General features: G+C 54.9%; 1 protein-coding gene across 1 annotated transcript in view; it reads left to right on the forward strand.

The window, feature by feature from the left end:
- LOC125448214 (zinc transporter ZIP10) overlaps positions 1 to 22904 on the forward strand; it is a 39058-nt gene that overhangs the window by 11977 nt on the left and 4177 nt on the right. Inside the window, exons 2-10 of the mRNA XM_059643375.1 lie at positions 2831 to 3332; positions 3786 to 4020; positions 7884 to 8058; positions 9912 to 10081; positions 10995 to 11141; positions 14921 to 15023; positions 17272 to 17583; positions 20667 to 20747; positions 22099 to 22289. Coding sequence (XP_059499358.1) covers positions 2875 to 3332; positions 3786 to 4020; positions 7884 to 8058; positions 9912 to 10081; positions 10995 to 11141; positions 14921 to 15023; positions 17272 to 17583; positions 20667 to 20747; positions 22099 to 22289 — 1872 coding nt within the window. The 5' untranslated portion in view covers positions 2831 to 2874. The remainder of the gene's footprint in view (positions 1 to 2830; positions 3333 to 3785; positions 4021 to 7883; positions 8059 to 9911; positions 10082 to 10994; positions 11142 to 14920; positions 15024 to 17271; positions 17584 to 20666; positions 20748 to 22098; positions 22290 to 22904) is intronic.

Consider the following 22904-nt stretch of genomic DNA (forward strand, 5'->3'; position numbering starts at 1 on the left):
ACCGCAACTCTGTAGCCACTTGACTGGCTCTGCCAGATGCCTCAAGGTGTTGAGGGTTGACGACAGGGGCTATGGAAATGCAGGCAGGGTCCCCAGCCATTTCAGCCCGCCATCAACCGCCCATCTGTTCTAATCCCCTTTTCCCTCCACTTGGACCGTCACCTTCCACACTTGGGCTACCCATCCCTACTTGCCCAGAGCGCAGTTCATAGTCAACCACATTGCTGTGTGGGTCTGGAGTCACATGTAGGCCCAGACCAGGTGAGGATGGCAGCTTCCTTCCCTAAAAGGACATTAGTGAACCAGATGGGTTTTTCCCAACAATCAGCAACAGATTTACATTAGCGAGTTTTGAGAAGATTTGTAGCTCAGGTTGAGGCTCTGGATGTGAGTTTGCTCGCTGAGCTGGAAGGTTAGTTTGCAGACGTTTCGTCACCATTCTAGGTAACATCATCAGTGAGCCTCCGACGAAGCGCTGGTGTTATGTCCCGCTTTCTATTTATCTGTTTAGGTTTCCTTGGGGATGGTAGATTGGCTCCAAATCAATGTGTTTGTTGATGGAGTTCCAGTTGGAATGCCATGCTTCTAGGAATCCTCGTGCGTGTCTCTGTTTGGCTTGTCCTAGGATGGATGTGTTGTCCCAATCAAAGTGGTGTCCTTCCACATCTGTATGTAAGGATACTAGTGATAGTGGGTCATGTCGTTTTGTGGCTAGTTGATGTTCATGTATCCTGGTGGCTAGCTTTCTGGCCTGTTTGTCACAGTTCTTGCAAGGTATTTTGTAGATGATGTTCGTTTTATTTGTCTGCATAGGGTCTTTTAAGTTCATTAGCTGCTGTTTTAGTGTGTTGGTGGGTTTGTGGGCTACCCTGATGCCAAGAGGTCCGAGTAGTCTGGCAGTCATTTCGGAAATGTCTTTGATGTAGGAGAGAGTGGTTATGGTTTCTGGGCCCGTTTTGTCTGTTTGTTTGGGTTTGTTGCCAAGAAATCGGCAGACTGTGTTCATAGGGTACCCATTCTTTTTGAATACGCTGTATAGGTGATTTTCTTCTGCTCTGCGTAGTTCCTCTGTGCTGCAGTGTGTGGTGGCTCGTTGGAATAATGTTCTAATGCAGCTTCGTTTGTGGGTGTTGGGATGGTTGCTCCTGTAGTTCAGTATTTGGTCCGTATGTGTTGTTTTCCTGTAGACGCTGGTTTGAAGTTCCCCATTGACTGTTCGCTCTACTGTGACATCTAGGAATGGCAGTTTGTTGCTGTTTTCCTCCTCTTTTGTGAATGTTATGCCAGTAAAGGGTATTATTGATGGTCTTGAAGGTTTCCTCTAATTTGTTTTGTTCAGTGGTGACAAAGGTGTCATCCACATAGCGGACCCAAAGTTTGGGTTGGATGATTGGCAGAGCTGTTTGTTCGAGTCTCTGCATTACTGCCTCTGCTAAGAACCCTGATATCGGAGATCCCATGGGTGTACCGTTGGTTTGTCTGTAGGTTTGGTTATTGAAAGTGAAGTGGGTGGTGAGGCATAGGTCCACTAGCTTGATGATGTTGTCCTTGCTGATGAGGTTGGGGGTGTCTGGTGTATGTGTCTTCAGTTCTTCTAACAGTGTAGTCAGTGTTTCTTTGGCCAGGTTGCTGTTGATGGATGTGAACAGGGCTGTTACGTCAAAGGAGACCATCATTTCATCCTCTTCTATCTTGGTGTCTTTGATGGTGTTCAGGAATTCTTGGGTGGAGCGAATGGAGTGGTGGGAGTCTTCTACTAGGTGTTTTTAGACGCTGGTTTGAAGTTCCCCATTGGCTGTTCGCTCTACTGTGACATCTAGGAATGGCAGTTTGTTGCTGTTTTCCTCCTCTTTTGTGAATTCACGTTGAAATCTGGAACCAAGAGTCTAAAGATGACCATGTATCCATTCCCCTTTAGGGAAGGAAACTGCCATCCTTACCTGGTCTGGGCCTACATGTGACTCCAGACCCACACAACAATGTGGTTGACTATGAACTGCGCTTTGGGCAATTAGGGATGGGTAGTAAATGCTGCCTGGTCAGCGATGCCCTCATCCCGTGAACAAATAAAGAAAGGAAAACACCCTCCCTACAGTACAGAAACCAGAGCCACGCACAGATCATTGTAGGCAGCATTGTAGGAAGGATGGAGTCAGATTGTGTTGGAAGAATGAGGAGGGGTGGGAAGCCTGTAAAATTCAGGCAGCGGGAAAACATGGGAAGGAATTTCGCAGTGTCTGGTGGGGTGGGTGGAACACGGAGCCCAGAAACAGGGGGCTCACGGGCTAACAGAGACTGAGTAGGACTGGGATGAGGAGATTTGTCTTCATCCAGAGAGAAGGGAGTCTGTGGGGATTCTCTACCACAGAAAGCGGTAGGGCCTAAACATTGATTGGTGTGGAGAAGGATTTAGATGTCGCTCTTAGGGGGTGACAAGGTATGGAAGTGGGGACTGGGGGTTAGAAAGCAAGGAACGGGGGACTGAGTTTGACAATCAGCCGTGATCTCATTGAAAGGGCCAACAGGCCTTGAGGGGCTGAGTGGCCTACACCCAGCCCCTGCCTTCCACATCTCCAAGCCCCTTGCCACCCTTGTACCTGGTCCCGCGGACGGATCAAGGTAAGGTCCTTCCTCTGTCGACCCATCCCGCTGGCCCAGACATGCACAGCCAGATCCCACCGGTCCCCCATGTGCCCCCCACCCCGAGGCTCCCATTTTTCCCGGCCTTCTCCCTGGCTTCGTCTGCGTTCCTGGGGGGTGGGGGGGGTGAGGGAGGGATCCATGTTGGCCGCACCCCCAAGGGTTTTAATTTGTCTTTGTCCAATTGTAGGTGACCCAGAAGGAAAGGTGGGGAGGAGGAGGAGGAGGAGGAAGATGAAGAGCAGGTTCTTGACGGTGTTTCTCCTGGGGTCGCTGTGCGTCTGGGTGGGCCCGGAGTGCGGGTGCAGAGCTCAGGGAGAGGCGGCGAGAACCGGAGGAGCGCCGAAGAGCCGGGATGCCAGGCCCGCCCTGGAAGCAGTGGCCGAGCAGAGGTACTACCTGAGCAGGCTATTCGGCCACTATGGGCAGGGCGGCAGGATCTCCTCTGAGGGTCTCCACAGGCTCTTGATGAGCCTGGGCCTAGGCCAGGTCCAGGTGGTGGAGATCGAACACGAGAAGCTGGGCCATGCCCATGTGTCCCATCTGGACGCCCTAGAGCTCCAGGAACGCAAGCACATCCACAGTCACACCACACAGGACCACCTGTCCATGCTGGCCGGGCAGTCTGGGGGCACCACCGGCCCGGACAGAGGTGCCCAGGGAGCGAGAGCCACCACAGCGTCCAGCCTCAGGTCAGTCACCACACCGTCTACTGCAACCATTGCACGCTCACTCAGGGACTGGGCGCTGCCGGAAGGTTAGGGACCAGGCGCTGTAGGAGGGTCAGGGACTGGGCACTGCCGGACGCTCAGGGACTGGGCGCTGTCTGAGGGTCAGGGACCGGGTGCTGTCGGAGAGTCAGGGACCGGGCGCTGCAGGAGAGTCAGGGACCGGGCGCTGCAGGAAGGCCAGGGACTGGGCGCTGTCAGAGGGTCAGGGACCGGGTGCTGTCGGAGGGTCAGGACCGGGTGCTATCAGATGGTAAGGGACCGGGGCGCCGTCAGAGGGTCGAGGCCAAGGGACCGGGGCGCTGTCGGAGGGTCGGGGCCGAGGGACGGGGGGTGTGGGGGGGGGGGGGGGGGGGGGGGGCGCACGATGGGAGGGGTGAGACTGACCAGGATTTAATGGCACCTATTGTGTTGCAGATCCTCCAAATGGACGAAGGACAGGAGGACAGAGACTCCTGCAGCCCGACGGGATTCCCTGGGAGACGCCCAGGGGAATGTCCGGGGTCGGGGGAGGCTGCGGCAATGGAGGAGCATGGGGGGTCACCGAACACAGAGATCGCCGCAGGACCAGCCCCTCCCTGCCCCATCCCACAGGCTCACTGATGATGATCGGGTCCTGAACCATTCCATGTATAACCACCTCCATGAAAATGTGAGTCTTCCGGAGGATTCGATCTTTCCCAGAAACTATCACCATTCATGTTGCCTGGGTGAGGGAGCTTCTGGGTAACTGGGTAACCCCACTGCCCATTTTATCTCAGGGGTGCCCTGCTCCCTTTCTCTCTGAGAGCAAAGGCCAGCTGGAGTCATGCAGTCGCACAGCACAGAAACAGACCCTTCGGCCCAACCAGCCCATACTGACCATAGTCCCGAACTAAACTAGTCCCACACCTGCCTGCTCCCGGCCCATCTGCCTCCAACCCTTTCCCTGTCCACGTACTCATCCAAATGTCTTTTATATGCTGTAACTGTGCCCACGTCCACCACTTCCTCAGGAAGCTCACTCCACACGCGAACAACACTCTGTGTAAAAAAAATTAGTTGGCCCCTCATGTCCTTTTTAAAACTTTCTCATCTCACCTTCAAAATGTGCCCCAAACTCCCCCACTTTAGGGAAAACACTTCAGTTATTTACCCTCTCCATGCCCCCCATGGTTTTATAAACTGTTATAAGGTCCACCCCACTTCAGCCTGCAACGCTCTGGGGAAACCCCCCGCCCAGGTCTCTCCTTATCACGTAAACCCCCTCCATCCTGGAAAATCTCCTCCGAACCCTCTCCAGTTTAATAGTATCCTTCCTATAACTGGGAAACCCAAACTGAAGAGGCCTCACTAATGTACTAGACAACCTCAACATGACGTCCCAACTCCTACACCTGAAGGTCTGAGCGATGAAGGCAATCATGCTGAACGCCTTCTTAAACACCCTGTCTGCATGCGACATACACGTCAGAGAATTATGTACCTGAATCCCACAGGTTCCCTCTCTTCTACAACACTGCCCAAGGCCCTACTTCCAATTGTATAAGTCCTGCCCTTGTTTATTTTACGAATAAACAACAACCTGACTACCCCAACCCCCACTTCCCAGCACTTGGTCCCATAGCCATCCAGCTCCACACTTTGTTACTAGGTTACAGCCCAACAGGTTTATTGGAAAACACAAGCTTTCGGAGCCTCGCTCCTTTTTCAGGTGTTAGAGAGATTGAGGTAGTATCAGACGCAGAATTTGTAAGTGAAAGACTGAAGCGTTGCAATAGTGATGAGGATACAACATAGAACATAGAACAGTACAGCACAGCACAGGCCCTTCGGCCCACTGTGTTGTGCCGAATGTTTTAACCTAAACCTAAGGACTATCTAACCTCCACCCCTACCTTATACTATCATCCATAAGCCTATCTAATAGCTGCTTAAATGCCCCTAATGAGGCCGACTCCGCTACCCTCTCCGGCAATGCATTTCACACCCCAACCACTCTCTGAGTAAATAACCTACCTCTGATGTCTCCCCTGTATCTACCTCCACTCACTTTAAAGCTATTGCCCCTCATAATAGCTACCTCCACCCGAGGAAAATGTCTCCGGCTGCCCACCCAATCTATACCTCTGATGATCTTGTGCACCTCCTTCGAGTCACCTCTCATCCTTCGTCGTTCTAAAGAGAAAAGCCCTAGCTCTCTCGACCTTTCCTTATAAGACCTTCCCTCTATTCCAGGCAACTTCCTGGTAAATCTCCTCTGCACCTTTTCCATCGCTTCCACATCTTTCCTGTAATGAGGCGACCAGAACTGGTCACGATACTCCAGATGTGGCCGAACCAGGCTTTTATATAGCTGGAGCATAACTTCACGGCTCTTGGACTCAATCTCTCTATTAATGAAAGCTAACACACCATTTGCCTTGTTAACAACTCTATCCACCTGGGTGGCAGCTTTCAGAGAACTGTGAGCACGAACCCCAAGATCCCTCTGCTCCTCCACACTGTCAGGAATCTTTCCGTTAACCCTGTATTCTGCTTTCAAGTTTGTCCTTCGAAAATGAATCACCTCACACATTCCAGGGTTAAACTCCATCTGCCACTTCTCGGCCCAGCTCTGCATCCTATCAACGTCCCTTTGTAACCTGGAACAGCCCTCCGCACTGTCCACAATGTGACCCACCTTTGTATCGTCCATGAACTTACTAATCCACCCTTCCACTCCTTCTTCCAAATCATTTACAAAAATCACAAATTGAGGAGGACCCAAGACAGATCCTTGTGGCACACCACTTGCAACTGAGCACCATGTTGAATATTTTCCGTCCACTACCACCCTTTGTCTTCTAAGGGTCAGCCAGTTCTGAATCCAATCTGCCACATTCCCCCCCATCCCATGCCTCCTTACCTTCTGCATGAGCCTACCAGGGGGAACCACACGCTTTACTTAAATCCATGTATACCACACCCACCGCTCTACCTTCATCCACGTGTTCGGTCACCTCTTCAAAGAATTCAATAACGTTTTTGAGGCATGATCCATCCCTCACAGTATGCATTCCTTAAAAAATCTCCACATTTCAATAGTGCTCTTCTCTGACAGCATCTGTTACCCAGTTCTTGCCTAATAGAATTCTAATTACCCTTCCCCCAATTATAAACCTAACCCTGCTCTATGTACCTATCCTGTATTGTAAAAGTAACAGAGTTAATGATCGTTACCGCCAAAATGCCTTCCTCCCTGAACGCTCTGGACAAAATCTGCTCCATCTAAACTATTATAACTAAAAAGTTTCCAATCAATATTTGGAAAGTTGAAGCCACCCATGATTACAACCCTGTGACTTCTGCACCTTTCCAGCATCTGCCTCCCAATCCACTCCTCCACTTATTAGGGGGTCTGTTTAAAAAAAAAGTGACCGCTCCTTTCTTATTCCTAACCTCAACCAAACTGACTCTGTAGACACATCATTCTCGAACTGCCTTTCAATAGCTGTGATACTAGCCCTGACTAGCATTGCCACTCCCCCACCCTCCCTGTTTCTTTTAAAAGCACCTAATCCCAGAGCTTCCAACAACCATTCCTGTCCCTGAGTTACCCAAGTTTCTGTAATGGCCACAACATCGTAGTTTCACGTACTGACCCATGCTCTAAGTTCATCCGCCTTTTTCTGATACTTCTAGCATTGAAGTATACACTCTTCAACCATCCCTGTGTCCACCATCGACTGCATTTCTTTATTAACAACTTCACTCTTTGTTCTGTCTGTTGGAAGGCTGAATACCTCATCCTCTGAATTACAAATCCGGTTCCCCACCCTGCTACCAAGCTAGTTTAAACTATCCCGTACAGCTCAAGCAAACCTCCCTCAGGATATTTGTGCCCTTGCGGTTCAGGTGCAACCCGTCCTCGCTGTACAGGTTCTACCTTCCTCCAGAATGTGCTCCAATTATCCACATAATGGAAGCCCTTCCTCCTACACCAGCCCTGTAGCCATGCGTTTAGCTGCATTGGCTCCCTATTTCTTACCTCGTATTTCTTAACTTGCATTAAGCAAACCTGAGAAGCTGTTAAATCTTTGAGGTTTTAATCGATGAATATGTCAATCTTGCGAGGGGGGTGGTGGGGGGGTGTGGGTTTCTCCGTACCTGAGGGAGAGCAGCGAGGCGCTTCCCAGAACAATCCCTGGGCGGATGAGGAGAGGGGCCGGATCGTTTTGAGCTGTGCTCACTGGGAGTTGAGACGAACGAGGAGGGAGGGAGTCACATGGAAACCTGGGGTGGGGTGAATGCGGGAAGAATGTCCCTGGTGACCGGGGGGTCAGGCGGGGGGTGGGATGTTGAGAACCAGGGGGTCACAGTATAAAGGAAACAGGGGGAGGACTGAGATGAGGAGAAATGTGTTCACCCAGAAGAGGTTGGGGGCGTGTTTTCATGTTTGTACGCGATCGCCATGACCCAGGGTGAACAGATCGAGGTGTCGGAGGGCTGTAATTATCAAACGATAGTCACTGGGGTTTGTTTCCATCCTGATAGTGTCTGAACGTAACTCAGCTCCTGGTCAACTTTGGGCTGAGCGATACGCGCGGGATTACGCCGAAACAGTTCACCTACATCTGCCCAGCCTTACTCTATCAGATAGACAGCCGGCTCTGTATCCAGCACCATGACTCACTGCAGGCCCAGCCGCGAGAGATTACACAGATGTCGGGTGAGTGACCAGGACACTGTTCCTCAACACCACACCCCCCCCCCCCCCCCACCCAGCATCACCTAAACCTCCGGCAGCTGCTGCTCCCTCGGAATGACAAGAGGCTTGGACAGGGGCAGGGGCAGGGGAGGGTTTATGGTCTGGGTCAGGGTCAGGGTCAGGGTTAGGGGCAGGGGCAGGTTTAGGGTCAGGGTCAGGGTTCAGGAACAGGATCAGGGTCACAGTCAGGGGCAGGGTCAGGGTTAGGGGCAGGATCAGGGTCAGGGTCAGGGACAGAGTCAGGGACAGGGTCAGGATCAGGGTCAGGGACAGAGTCAGGATCAGGATCAGGGACAGAGTCAGGGACAGGATCAGGGACAGGATCAGGGACAGGATCAGGGACAGAGTCAGGGACAGGATCAGGGACAGGGTCAGGGACAGGGTCAGGGACAGGATCAGGGACAGAGTCAGGGACAGGATCAGGGACAGGGTCAGGGACAGAGTCAGGGACAGGGTCAGGGACAGGATCAGGGACAGGGTCAGGGACAGAGTCAGGGACAGGATCAGGGACAGAGTCAGGGACAGGGTCAGGGACAGGATCAGGGACAGAGACAGGGACAGAGTCAGGGACAGGGTCAGGGACAGGGTCAGGGACAGGATCAGGGACAGAGACAGGGACAGGGTCAGGGCAGAGTCAGGGACAGAGTCAGGGACAGGGTCAGGGACAGGGTCAGGGCAGAGTCAGGGACAGAATCAGGGGCAGGGTCAGGGAAAGAGACAGGGACAGGTTCAGGGACAGGGTCAGGGACAGGGTCAGGGACAGAGTCAGGATCAGGATCAGGGACAGGGTCAGGGTCAGGGACAGAGTCAGGGTCAGGATCAGGGACAGAGTCAGGGACAGGGTCAGGGACAGAGTCAGGGACAGAGTCAGGATCAGGATCAGGGACAGGGACAGGGTCAGGGACAGAGTCAGGATCAGGGTCAGGGACAGAGTCAGGGACAGAGTCAGGGACAGGATCAGGATCAGGATCAGGGTCAGGGCAGAGTCAGGGACAGAGTCAGGGGCAGAGTCAGGATCAGGGTCAGGGACAGAGTCAGGGACAGAGTCAGGGACAGGATCAGGATCAGGATCAGGGTCAGGGCAGAGTCAGGGACAGAGTCAGGGACAGAGTCAGGGACAGGATCAGGGACAGGGTCAGGGACAGAGACAGGGACAGGAACAGGATCAGGATCAGGGTCAGGGCAGAGTCAGGGACAGAGTCAGGGACAGAGTCAGGGACAGGATCAGGGACAGAGACAGGGACAGGGTCAGGGACAGAGTCAGGGACAGAGTCAGGATCAGGGTCAGGGACAGGGTCAGGGACAGGGTCAGGGACAGGGTCAGGATCAGGGTCAGGATCAGGATCAGGATCAGGGTCAGGGACAGAATCAGGGTCGAGTCAGGGACAGAGTCAGGATCAGGGTCAGGGACAGAGTCTGGATCAGAGTCAGGAGCAGGGTCAGGGACAGGTTTATGGTCAGGCTCAGGGACAGGGTCAGGGACAGGCTCAGGGTTCAGGTCATGGTTAGGGTTAGGGTTGGGGTCAAAATCAAGGACGAGGTGAGGATCATGTCTGACTGCAGACTGTCTACGTTGATGTGGGGTATTATAGAATATTGTCGTTCCGGCACAGTAAATAGTTACTAGCACTGAAATCTTGTGTACGTGATGTGTGAATGTGTGTTTGTGTGTATGAGAGGGTGTGTGAGGTTGACGGGTGGTGCTCCCAGCTGGTGGTGGGGTTTCCTGGAGACAGGAGATCCCCCACCACAAGCAGGAGGGTGTCCCTCAGACCTGGAGCCCGCTCTCAGCTGCTGCTTCTCTCTCCTCGCAGTCTGGCTCAGTGGGTTCATCGCCATTACCCTGATCAGCTTGACATCGCTGTTGGCCGTGGCCATCATTCCATTGCTCAGTCGTTCCTTTTCCAAGATCCTGCTCCGGTTCCTGGTCACTCTAGCCATTGGTACACTGTCTGCAGATGCCCTGCTCCACCTCATCCCTCATGTAAGTACTGACCCCCCTCCCCCTTTGGGCTTCTTAGGTAGGAACAGCAGGAGGCCATTAGGGCCCCCTCCTCTCCTCCAGCCTGTCCCACAGGAACAGCAGGAGGCCATTCAGACCCCTCCCCTCCAACCTGTCCCACAGGGAACAGCAGGAGGCCATTCAGCCTTTCCTATCCTGCAGCCTGTCCCACAGGAACAGCAGGAGACCATTCAGACCCCTCCCCTCCAACCTGTCCCACAGGGAACAGCAGGAGGCCATTCAGCCCCCTCCTATCCTGCAGCCTGTCCCACAGGAACAGCAGGAGGCCATTAGGCCCCCCCTCTCTCCTCCAGCCTGTCCCACAGGAACAGCTGGAGGCCATTCAGCCCTTTCCCCTCCAACTTGTCCCACAGGGAACTGCAGGAGGCCATTCAGCCCCCTCCTACCCTCCAGCCTGTCCCACAGGAACAGCAGGAGGCCATTAGGCCCACCTCTCTCCTCCAGCCTGTCCCACAGGAACAGCAGAAGGCCATTCAGCCCTTTCCCCTCCAGCTTGTCCCACAGGAACAGCAGGAGGCCATTCAGCCCCCTCTCCTCCAGCCTGTCCCACAGGAACAGCAGGAGGCCATTCAGCCCCCTCTCCTCCAGCCTGTCCCACAGGAACAGCAGGAGGCCAGGCAGCCCTGTCTCCCTATGGAGAATGGCCGAGACAGTCGTTGTCAAGGGCTCGGGTGTTGGGGGGTGCAGGGAGGTAGGTGGGGTCTGACCTTGATTGAACTCGACGTGGGAGGATGTGGGGGTGGGTGGGGGGAGGGGGGTATTGGGCCAAGTCGGGGAGGTCTTTGGTACAACGCAAGGAGCCCAACAGCGAGGACCTTACACCTCCCTGCCCCCCCCACCCCGCCAAACCGTGTCTGCTTTGATCCTATTTCAGAGCAGGCAGCTACAGCGGCAGGAGGAGCATTCCGAGGCAGCAGAGAAGGACTCTATCTGGAAGGGGTTGTCCGTGCTCGGAGGGATCTACCTCCTCTTCCTCATCGAGACCCTCCTGGGCCTGTTCAGGAACTGCAGAGTAGGGAAGGTGAGTGCGAGGCTGGGGTGTGGTGCGTAACTGGGGCCCAGGGACTTGGGGTAACTCTGTGCACAAAAAGACGTAGGGAATCAGGAAGGGCTTGTTGGCTCTCAATGGGCCGAATGGCCTATTCCGTGCTGTATATCTCAATGATTTATTTCAGAGCTATGAGGGTAGGGGGGCGGTCTCATTGCAAACTGGACGGGGTTGCTGGTAGGACCATATCTGGAGAACCATGAGCAGTTCTGGTCCTCATATTTGAGGAACGATGTTATTTCACTGCAGGCAGTTCACAGAGAAGGTTCACTGAGATGGTCCCTGCGATGGAGGGATGGTCTTACGAGCAAAGGTTAAACAGGTTGGGACTCTCACCTCCTGGAGTTGAGGAGAATGAGAGATGATCTCATTGAGACACATTGGGGTGAGACAGAGGGGGGTTTTCCCGTTACGGGAGGGTCTGGGACCAGGGGGCACAGCCTCAGGATAAAGAGGGACTGGTTTAAGGCTGAGTTGAGGAGGAATTTCTTCTCTCAGAGGGTTGAGAGCTTTTGGAACTCCTTGTCACAGAGAGCCGTGGAGGACGGAGTCCTTGTGTATATTGAAGGCTGAGATAGAGAGATCCGGATCATTTGTGGAATCTGGGGAAAAGTGGATGTGAGGATGGTCAAATCAGCCATGATCCCTATAGAATGGCGGTAGCGTGCTCGAGGGGCCGAATGGCCTACTCCCTATTCTTGTTCCTGATGGGAATCATCCTCAGTGCTTCCAGTCTGTCCGACCCAGTTGTGAGTTCCCACATTTCCGTCCGATCCCCATACACCGTCCTCCTGAATGTGGGCCGAGTTCAACCGATCTGCCCTCAAAGGACGGTGCCCCCATCCTCAGGATGATGAGCCTGGTGACCCTCCGCTGCGCTCCCGCCACATCCTCTCCGAGGCAGGGAGACCAAAACTCCATGAATAGTGCTAACATCGCTAGGCTCCAGGAACCGTTGACTTCAGGGAGAGGAGAGCGGGAGGGCAGGTCCCTGCATGTATCAATGGTGCTGAAGTGGAGGCGTTCGAGAGCATCAGGTTCGTCAGGGGGCTAAAGAAACTCAGCACGTCCACAAGGACTCTCACCCATTTTTATAGGTGCAAGGTAGAAAGCATCTTATCCGGAAGCTTGCTCTGCCCAGGATCGCTAGAGAATCATGAACACAGCCCAGTCTATCATGTAAACCAGTCTTTAATTTTGACTGATTGAGTTTTCTTTGGAATTTGTGAGACAGTCAGAGTGTTGTTTTGGACTGATTTTGTTTGGCTCAGGACAATTAGAAAATGATAAGAAGTGCTGTGTTACATTTAAATAGCCAGCGTAGGTACGTAGGAGGAAAGCATTTCTGAGTGAGTGCAGGGAACAGTAAATAGGATGTAACCTTTGCTTAGGGTTTCAAGCATAAAGAAAGGTTTTTGGGAGGATAAGTAACTGAGAAGAGGACAGAGATAGTAGGAACTGCAGATGCTCGAGAATCTGAGATAACAAGGTCTAGAGTTGGATGAACACAGCAGGCCAGGCAGCATCAGAGGAGCAGGAAGGCTGATGTTTTGGGCCAGCACCTAGAATATTGAGATCCTTCAGAAGCGTTTCTCCCCGCGACTCCTGGAAGAAGGGTCTAGGCCCGAAACGTCAGCCTTCCCACTCTGAGGGTGCCTGCCCTGCTGTGTTCACCCAGCTCTACCCCTTGTTATCTCTGAAAAGAGGAGACCTTCCCTTTCTGCCATCTCGGGGATTGGTGCTGGGTCCACTGTCGTTTGTCGCTTACATCAACAATTTGACGGAGAATTTCGAAAGCATGGTTAGTAGGTTTGCAGGTGGCCCCAAAGCTGGAAGCGCTGTGGACAATGAGGAATGTTACCCCTTAGGACAGTGGAATCTTGATCAACTGGGCCAGTGGGCTGAGGAGTGGCATGATGGAGCTAAATTCAGATACATGTGATGTGTTGCTTTTTGGTAAGTCAAACAAGGACAGGACTTACACAGATTAATGGTAGGGCCCTGTGGAGAGTTGTCAAACAGATAGACCTTGTGGGGTTCAGGGACATAGGGGTCACAGGTAGACAGGTCGGTGAAAGTGGTGTTTGGAGATAACGGGAACTGCAGATGCTGGAGAATCCGAGATAACAAAGTGTGGAGCTGGATGAACACAGCAGGCCAAGCAGCATCTTAGGAGCACAAAAGCTGATGTTTCGGGCCTCGATCCTTCATCAGAAAAGGGGGATGGGCAGAAGGTTCTGAAATAAATAGGGAGAGAGGGGGAGGCGGACTGAAGATGGAGAGAAAAGAAGATAGGTGGAGAGGAGAGTATAGGTAGGGAGGTGGGGAGGGGATAGGTCAGTCCGGGGAAGACGGACAGGTCAAGGAGGCAGGATGAGGTTAGTAGGTGGGAAATGGAGGTGCGGCTTGAAGTGGGAAGAGCAGGTGGGTGAGAGGAAGAACAGGTTAGGGAGGCGAGGAAGAGCTGGGCTGGTTTTGTGATGCAGTGGGGGGAGGGAGATTTTGAAGCTGGTGAAGTCCACATTGATATCATTGGGCTGCAGAGTTCCCAAGCGGAATATGAGTTGCTGTTCCTGAAACCTTCGGGTGGCATCATTGTGGCACTGCAGGAGGCCCATGATGGACATGTCATCTAAGGAATGGGAGGGGGAGTGGAAATGGTTCGCAACTGGGAGGTGCAGTTGTTTATTGCAAACCAAGCGGAGGTGTTCTGCAAAGCGGTCTCCAAGCCTCTGCTTGGTTTCCCGATGTAGAGGAAGCCACAGCGGGTGCAGTGGTGTTTGGTACGCTCGCCTTTATTGGTCAGTGCGTTGAGTACAGGGAGTCGGAAGGGTCATGTCGAGGATGTGAGTGATGTTGGCGAGGCGTCTTCCACCCTGATCACCCTGTAATGTGAAGGATGTTATTAAACTGGAGAGGGTTCGGGAGAGATTTACCAGGATGCTGCCGGGTGTGGAAGGGTTTGAGTTGCAGGGCGAGGTTGGGGCGTCGCAGTTTTGGTGGTGGTGGGGGGGGGGTGGGCGCGGGGTGGCCTTGTTGGGGTTTATAAAATCACGAGAGGCAGAAAAAAGGAGAATAGCCAAGGCCTTTTCCCCTCGGATAGGGGAGCTCAAAACTGGAGGAACACACGGTGGGAGAAGGATTTAAAAAGGGACATGAGGGTTTTCCATAGGGTGTTTTGTGAGTGGAATGAACTATCAGAGGAAGTGGCAGACGCAATATTTAAAAGACATTTGGACAGGTACGTGGGTGGGAAAGGTTTAAATGGATTTGAGGGAAACAGTTTAGTTTGGGGAAACCCGGCTAGCACGGACACGATGGGCCGAAGGGCCTATTTCTACACTGTGTGAGGCTATAACACACCAGGATTTCTTCAATCCTTAACTCTTACAAAAAAGGGGGCTTGCCTGCATTAGCACTCTCCTCTGATATGGGATCATGGTCGAGTTCCCTTATTGTGAGGCACCCCGTGACAGAAGTGCCTCTCGCCGAGCTCAGCGGGACGGACTATTCCGGAAGGTTCTTTATTTAGCGTCCGGCTCCCCTCTGAGGAGTAAACAGCGTGTGCCGCTCGGCAGCGACTGTACGTAGAGACGGTGGGGGTAGTGGGGTTGGGTGGGGGGGGACGATGGTGGTGATGGAGAGGCTTGCAGGAGCCTGGCTCCTGCGTCATGGTGCACCTCGAGCTGCTCACGCTGTGCACCATCCTCCAAACCCGTTCCTCACCAGGCCCCGGCCTCCCTGTTCCCCAGGCAGGGCGCGGAAGGGGCCCCAACAAGGACAAAGGCCGAGGCGGTAAGGTTTGGGCGAACAAGGGCAATGAGACAGAACTCCAGCGGCTGGCGCCAGGTGTAGGTGAGTACGGATTGACCTCGGGGTGGGGGGGGAGAGGGGGAAACAGGGAGTGGATGAGGGGGGTGGGACGGGAGTGTGGGAGGAGAGTGAGGCAGTGGAGGAGTGGAGGAGGAAGTGGAGTGGGAGAAGAGTGAGGGAGTCAGGGAGGGGGTGGAGTGGGGCGGAGTGAGGGAGTGGGGGAGGGGAGTGGAGTGGGAGGAGAGTTGGGGAGGGGTGGCGTGGGAGGAGAGTGGGGGAGGGTGTGGAGTGGGGCGGAGTGAGGGAGTGGGGGAGGGGAGTGGAGTGGGAGGAGAGTTGGGGAGAGGGTGGAGTGGGAGGAGAGTTGGGGAGGGGGTGGAGTGGGAGGAGAGTTGGGGAGGGGTGGAGTGGGATGAGAGTTGGGGAGGGGTGGAGTGGGAGGAGAGTGGGGGAGGGGGTGGAGTGGGGCGGAGTGGGGGAGGGGAGTGGAGTGGGAGGAGAGTTGGGGAGGGGGTGGAGTGGGAGGAGAGTGGGGGAGGGGGTGGAGTGGGAGGAGAGTGGGGGAGGGGGTGGAGTGGGAGGAGAGTTGGGGAGGGGTGGAGTGGGATGAGAGGTGGGGGAGGGGTGGAGTGGGATGAGAGTTGGGGAGGGGGTGGTGTGGGAGGAGAGTGGGGGACGGGGTGGAGTGGGAGGAGTGTGAGGGAGTGGGGGGGGGGTGGGAGGAGAGTGAGGGAGTGGGGGGGGTGGGAGGAGAGTGAGGGATTGGGGAGGGGGGGTGGGAGGAGAGTGAGGGAGTGCAGGGGAGGAAAGTGAGGGAGTTGGGGAAGGGGGGTGGGAGTAGAATGAGGGAGTGGAGGAGTGGGGGAGGCGGTGGAGTGGGAGGAGAGTGAGGGAGTTGGGGGGAGGAGAGTGAGAGAGTGTGGGGAGGAGAGGGAGGGAGAGGGGGGTGGGAGGAGAGGGAGGGAGAGGGGTGTGGGAGGAGAGGGAGGGAGGGGTGGGTGGGAGGAGAGTGAGGGAGTGGGGGAGGGGGGTGGAGGAGAGTGGGAGAGGGGGCTGGGAGGAGAGTGAGTGAGTGGGGGGCTGGGAGGAAAGTGAGGGATCTGGGGAGGTGGGGTGGGAGGAGAATGAGAGAGGGAGGTTGGGGTGGGAGGAGAGTGGGGGGGAGGGGAATGTGGCAAGAGGAGAGTGAGGGAGTTCGGGGGAGGGGTTTGAAGTGGAAGGAGAGTGAGGGGTTGGGGGGATGGTTTTGAAGCGGGGGAGATTGAGGGAGTGGGGGCATGAGAAGAGTGAGGGAGTGGGGGAGGGGGTGGAGTGGGAGGAGAGTGAGGGGGTAGGGGAGGGGGTGGAGTGGGAGGAGAGTGAGGGGGTGGGCTGGGGGAGGGTTTTGAAGCGAGACGAGAGTGAGGGGGTGGGTGGGGGAAGGGTTTGAGGCGGGAGAAGAGTGACGGAGTTGGGGGGAGGGCTTTGAAGCAGGAGGAGAGTGATGGAGTGGGGGAGGGGTGGGTTTTGAAGTGGGAGGAGAGCGAGGGGGTGGCGGGCGGACGGTGGGTGGGAGGAGAGTGAGGGGGTGGCGGGCGGAGGGTGGGTGGGAGGAGAGTGAGGGGGTGGCCGTCGGAGGGTGGGCGGGAGGAGAGTGAGGGGGTGGCGGGCGGAGGGTGGGTGGGAGGAGAGTGAGGGGGTGGCGGGCGGAGGGTGGGTGGGAGGAGAGTGAGGGGGTGGCCGTCGGAGGGTGGGCGGGAGGAGAGTGAGGGGGTGGCGGGCGGAGGGTGGGTGGGAGGAGAGTGAGGGGGTGGCGGGCGGAGGGTGGGTGGGAGGAGAGTGAGGGGGTGGCGGGCGGAGGGTGGGTGGAAGGAGAGTGAGGGGGTGGCGGGCGGAGGGTGGGTGGGAGGAGAGTGAGGGGGTGGCGGGCGGAGGGTGGGTGGGAGGAGAGTGAGGGGGTGGCGGGCGGAGGGTGGGTGGGAGGAGAGTGAGGGGGTGGCGGGCGGAGGGTGGGTGGGAGGAGAGTGAGGGGGTGGTGGGCGGAGGGTGGGTGGGAGGAGAGTGAGGGGGTGGCGGGCGGAGGGTGGGTGGGAGGAGAGGGAGGGGGTGGCGGGTGGAGGGTGGGTGGGAGGAGAGTGAGGGGGTGGCGGGCGGAGGGTGGGTGGGAGGAGAGGGAGGGGGTGGCGGGTGGAGGGTGGGTGGGAGGAGAGTGAGGGGGTGGCGGGCGGAGGGTGGGTGGGAGGAGAGTGAGGGGGTATATTTTCTACCATCCTTACTGAGCTCTAAGGATCTTCTTAAACCGGGATTATAGCTCCTGGCAACAGTGCTCACCCGGAAGATGACAAAGACGCCTCCCTCAGTGTCCATGTGACTCCTGACTCACTGGAGCAGAACAGGGGGGATGCGCCTCCAGGTCACTCCCACACTCAGACAACCACCGGTAGGACCACTCGTGTCCAGGAGGGACAGCACCCCAGGCACAGCATGGAGCAAGAGACCCATGGTCATAGCCATGGGCGTTCCCACAGGCCGGCAAACATGAGGAATGCTGGAATAGCCACGATCGCCTGGATGGTCATTGTTGGTGATGGCGCCCACAACTTCACAGACGGCCTGGCCATCGGTAAGGGGCTTGGGGTTGGAGAGCTATCACAGCCTGGCACTGTCACAGCCTGGGACTGTCACAGAGAGGGTTACCGCAGCCTGGCACTGTCACAGCCTGGGACTGTCACAGAGAGGGTTACCGCAGCCTGGCACTGTCTCAGCCTGGCACTGTCACAGAGAGGGTTACCGCAGCCTGGCACTGTCACAGCCTGGGACTGTCACAGAGAGGGTTACCGCAGCCTGGCACTGTCACAGAGAGGGTTACCGCAGCCTGGCACTGTCACAGCCTGGCACTGTCACAGAGAGGGTTACCGCAGCCTGGCACTGTCACAGCCTGGGACTGTCACAGAGAGGGTTACCGCAGCCTGGCACTGTCACAGAGAGGGTTACCGCAGCCTGGCACTGTCTCAGCCTGGCACTGTCACAGAGAGGGTTACCGCAGCCTGACACTGTCACAGAGAGGGTTACCGCAGCCTGGCACTGTCACAGAGAGGGTTACCACAGCCTGACACTGTCACAGAGAGGGTTACCGCAGCCTGGCACTGTCACAGCCTGGGACTGTCACAGAGAGGGTTACCACAGCCTGGCACTGTCACAGAGAGGGTTACCGCAGCCTGGCACTGTCACAGCCTGGGACTGTCACAGAGAGGGTTACCGCAGCCTGGCACTGTCACAGAGAGGGTTACCGCAGCCTGGCACTGTCTCAGCCTGGCACTGTCACAGAGAGGGTTACCGCAGCCTGGCACTGTCACAGAGAGGGTTACCGCCACCTGGCACTGCCACAGCCTGGGACTGTCACAGAGAGGGTTACCGCAGCCTGACACTGTCACAGCCTGGGACTGTCACAGAGAGGGTTACCACAGCCTGACACTGTCACAGAGAGGGTTACCGCAGCCTGGCACTGTCACAGAGAGGGTTACCGCCACCTGGCACTGCCACAGCCTGGGACTGTCACAGAGAGGGTTACCGCAGCCTGGCACTGTCACAGCCTGGGACAATCTGAGACTGTCACAGCCTGGGACTATCTGGGACCGTCACAGCTTGGGACTATCTGGGACTGTCACAGCCTGGGACTATCTGGGACTGTCACAGCCTGGGACTGTCACAGCCTGGGACTAGCTGGGACTGTCACAGCCTGGGACAATCTGGGACTGTCACAGCCTGGGACTATCTGGGACTGTCACAGCCTGGGACTATCTGGGACTGTCACAGCCTGGGACTGTCACAGCCTGGGACTAGCTGGGACTGTCACAGCCTGGGACAATCTGGGACTGCCCCAGCTATGCCTGCCTCTTTGTAGGTTACGTGGAACAGTCCCTCTTCCGCACCTACACAGGCCCCAAACCCCACCTCTTCCTCCGGTACATTGATGACTGTATCAGCGCCGCCTCTTGCTCCCCAGAGGAGCTCGAACAGTTCAACCACTTCACCAACACCTTCCACCCCAACCTTCAGTTCACCTGGGCCATCTCCAGCACATCCCTCACCTTCCTGGACCTCTCAGTCTCCATCTCAGGCAACCAGCTTGTAACTGATGTCCATTTCAAGCCCACCGACTCCCACAGCTACCTAGAATACACCTCCTCCCACCCACCCTCCTGCAAAAATTCCATCCCCTATTCCCAATTCCACCGCCTCCGCCGCATCTGCTCCCATGATGAGGCATTCCACTCCCGCACATCCCAGATGTCCAAGTTCTTCAAGGACCGCAACTTTCCCCCCACAGTGATCGAGAACGCCCTTGACCGCGTCTCCCGCATTTCCCGCAACACATCCCTCACACCCCGCCCCCGCCACAAGCGCCCCAAGAGGATCCCCCTCGTTCTCACACACCACCCCACCAACCTCCAGATACAACGCATCATCCTCCAACACTTCCGCCATTTACAATCTGACCCCACCACCCAAGACATTTTTCCATCCTCATCCCTGTCTGCTTTCCGGAGAGACCACTCTCTCCGTGACTCCCTTGTTCGCTCCACACTGCCCTCCAACCCCACCACACCCGGCACCTTCCCCTGCAACCGCAGGAAATGCTACACTTGCCCCCACACCTCCTCCCTCACCCCTATCCCAGGCCCCAAGATGACATTCCACATTAAGCAGATGTTCACCTGCACACCTGCCAATGTGGTATACTGCACCCACTGTACCCGGTGTGGCTTCCTCTACATTGGGGAAACCAAGCGGAGGCTTGGGGACCGCTTTGCAGAACACCTCCGCTCGGTTCGCAATAAACAACTGCACCTCCCAGTCGCAAACCATTTCCACTCCCCCTCCCATTCTCTAGATGACATGTCCATCATGGGCCTCCTGCAGTGCCACAATGATGCCACCCGAAGGTTGCAGGAACAGCAACTCATATTCCGCCTGGGAACCCTGCAGCCCAATGGTATCAATGTGGACTTCACCAGTTTCAAAATCTCCCCTTCCCCCACTGCATCCCTAAACCAGCCCAGTTCGTCCCCTCCCCCCACTGCACCACACAACCAGCCCAGCTCTTCCCCCCCACCTACTGCATCCCAAAACCAGTCCAACCTGTCTCCGCCTCCCTAACCTGTTCTTCCTCACCCATCCCTTCCTCCCACCCCAAGCCGCACCTCCATCTCCTACCTACTAACCTCATCCCACCTCCTTGACCTGTCCGTCTTCCCTGGACTGACCTATCTCCTCCCTACCTCCGCACCTATACGCTCCTCTCTACCTATCTTCTTTTCTCTCCATCTTCGGTCCGCCTCCCCCTCTCTCCCTATTTATTCCAGTTCCCTCTCCCCATCCCCCTCTCTGATGAAGGGTCTAGGCCCAAAACGTCAGCTTTTGTGCTCCTGAGATGCTGCTGGGCCTGCTGTGTTCATCCAGCCTCACATTTTATTATCTTGGATTCTCCAGCATCTGCAGTTCCCATTATCACTGTCACAGCCTGGGACTATCTGGGACTGTCACAGCCTGGGACTACCTGGGACTGTCACAGCCTGGGACTATCTGGGACTGTCATAGCCTTGGGCTATCCCCAATCTATCCTTTGTCTCTATTAATCCTCGGCCACAACCAGGAATGAAGTTTGTTGTCATCAAAGCCACTTGTATCCGTTTTGTCCTGTAGGAGCTGCGTTTTCCACAGGGATTTCAGGAGGTTTAAGCACTGCCATCGCTGTGTTTTGTCATGAGCTTCCCCATGAACTGGGTGAGTATGACAGTCTGCTGCTTGTCCTGACTTTTACTGTGTGACTGCCTTTAGCTGCATTTATCGCTCTTCTCCACGTCCGGTTGTTATTCTTCATCCCAGATATGTTCCGACCCTAATTGCCCAGAGGGTAGGCAAGAGTGAATCCTCTTGCTGAGGGGTCACACGCAGACCAGACCGGGGTTAGGTCCTCCCAGAGAGGGTCACTGTGCCAACTCCTCTATCTCGCTCTCTCTGAATCTCTATCGCTGTCTCTCTCTCTCTCTGTCTCTCTCTCCCTTTCACTATCCAGCTTTCTCTCTCTGCCTTCTCCTCTCTTTCTCTCTCCGTCTTGTCTCTCTCCATCTCTCTGCCTTGCTCCTTTTCTCTCTACCTCTCCATCTTTTCTCTATGCTTCTCTTTCTCTTTCTTTCTGTTTTCTCTGTCTCTTTCCTCCTCATGATCTCTCCATCTTATCTCTGTCTGTCTAGTTATCTATCTCTCTTTACCTGTTCCTCGCTCTGTCTCTCTCTCTGTCTCGCCTCTATCTCTCTCTTTTCCTTTTACTCAAGCTCGCCATCTTCTCTCTGTCTTTCTGTTTTTCTCTATCTCTTCATCTTATCACCAACTGCTTCTCTCTTTCTTTTCCCCTCTATCGCTGCCTCTTCTGTCTCTCTCTCTCTCCATCTCCTTTCTTTCCGTCTCTCTTTTCCTTTTTATCTCTGTTGTTTCTCTCTATCCCCCTTCTCTCTCTTTTCCTCTTTCTCTATCTCTCTGTCTCTCTCTCTCTTACTTGCTCTAAGACCATAAGACACAGGAGCAGAAATTAGGCCATTCGGCCCATCGAGTCTGCTCTGCCATTCAATCATAGCTGGTAAGTTCCTCAACCCCATTCTCCCGCTTTCTCCCCACAACCCTTGATCCCCTTGACGATGAAGAACCTCTCTCTCTCAGTCTCAAATATACTCAATGACCTGTCCTCCATAGCCTTCTGTGGGAGTGAACTCCATAGATTCACCACTCTCTTGCTCAAGAAGTTTCTCCTTACGTCCGTCTTAAATGGTCTACCCTTTACTCTACAGCCACTCTCTCGAGTCCTAGCCTCTCCCACCAGCTCCTACTTATAATCCTTTCTCTCTCTCTCTCTGTCTCTTTTCCTCTCCCTCTATCTCTCTATCTTTGCTGTCTCTGCCTGTTTATCTCCTTCCTCTCTCTCTCTCTCTCTCTCCGTGTCTCTCTGTCTCTCTCTGTCTCTCTGTCTCTCTCTCTGCCCATGGTGCCCAATCAGCAGGGCTGGCTCTGCCAGGCATCACGCAGCTCGGTGTAGGATCCCGCTGTGCCTGGGTTGAAGTTTTCTCTGTTTCTGTTCCAGGTGATTTTGCAGTGCTCCTGCGAGCGGGGCTCACACTCAGACAGGTTGTAGTATTTAACTTGGTGTCAGCTCTCGTTAGTTACCTGGGTTTGGCTGTTGGAATTGCTATTGGCCAGCACACTGCCTACGTAACACCCTGGATCTTTACTGGAACTGCAGGCATCTTCCTCTATGTGTCTCTGGTCGACATGGTAAGTACATCCCCTTAGCTTTACTCCATCAGCTCCCGCGGTATTTCTTTAAGATTTTAGATGTTATTGCCACACGTCCTCAAGTACAGGAGTGCAGTGACAATCACACATGGCACCAAATTTGGTACTAAAGTACCAAGGCACAAAAACAAGTTTAGGTACAAAGTTGAAAGAGAAAAAAGAATTATTGTCTGTCTCTCTCTGTCTCCATCTCATAGAGTCATAGAGATGTGCAGCACAGAACCAGACCCTTTGGTCAAACTCGTCCATGCCGACCAGATATTCTAAATTAATCTAGTCCCATTTGCCAGCATTTGGCCCAGACCCATCTAAACCTTTCCCATTCATATACCTATCCAGTTCCCTTTTAAATATTATAATTGTACCAGCCTCTTCCACTTCCCCTGGCAGTTCATTCCATACACGCACCCCCCTCTGTGTGAAAATGTTACTCCCTCAGGTCCCTTTTAAAGATAAACAAAGTGTGGAGCTGGATGAACACAGCAGGTCAAGCAGCGTCTCAGGAGCACAAAAGCTGACATTTCGGGCCTAGACCCTTCATCAGAGAGGGGGATGAAGGGTCTAGGCCCGAAACGTCAGCTTTTGTGCTCCTCT

This window comes from Stegostoma tigrinum, chromosome X, assembly GCF_030684315.1.
Source record: "Stegostoma tigrinum isolate sSteTig4 chromosome X, sSteTig4.hap1, whole genome shotgun sequence".
In the NCBI taxonomy this organism is placed as follows: domain Eukaryota; kingdom Metazoa; phylum Chordata; class Chondrichthyes; order Orectolobiformes; family Stegostomatidae; genus Stegostoma; species Stegostoma tigrinum.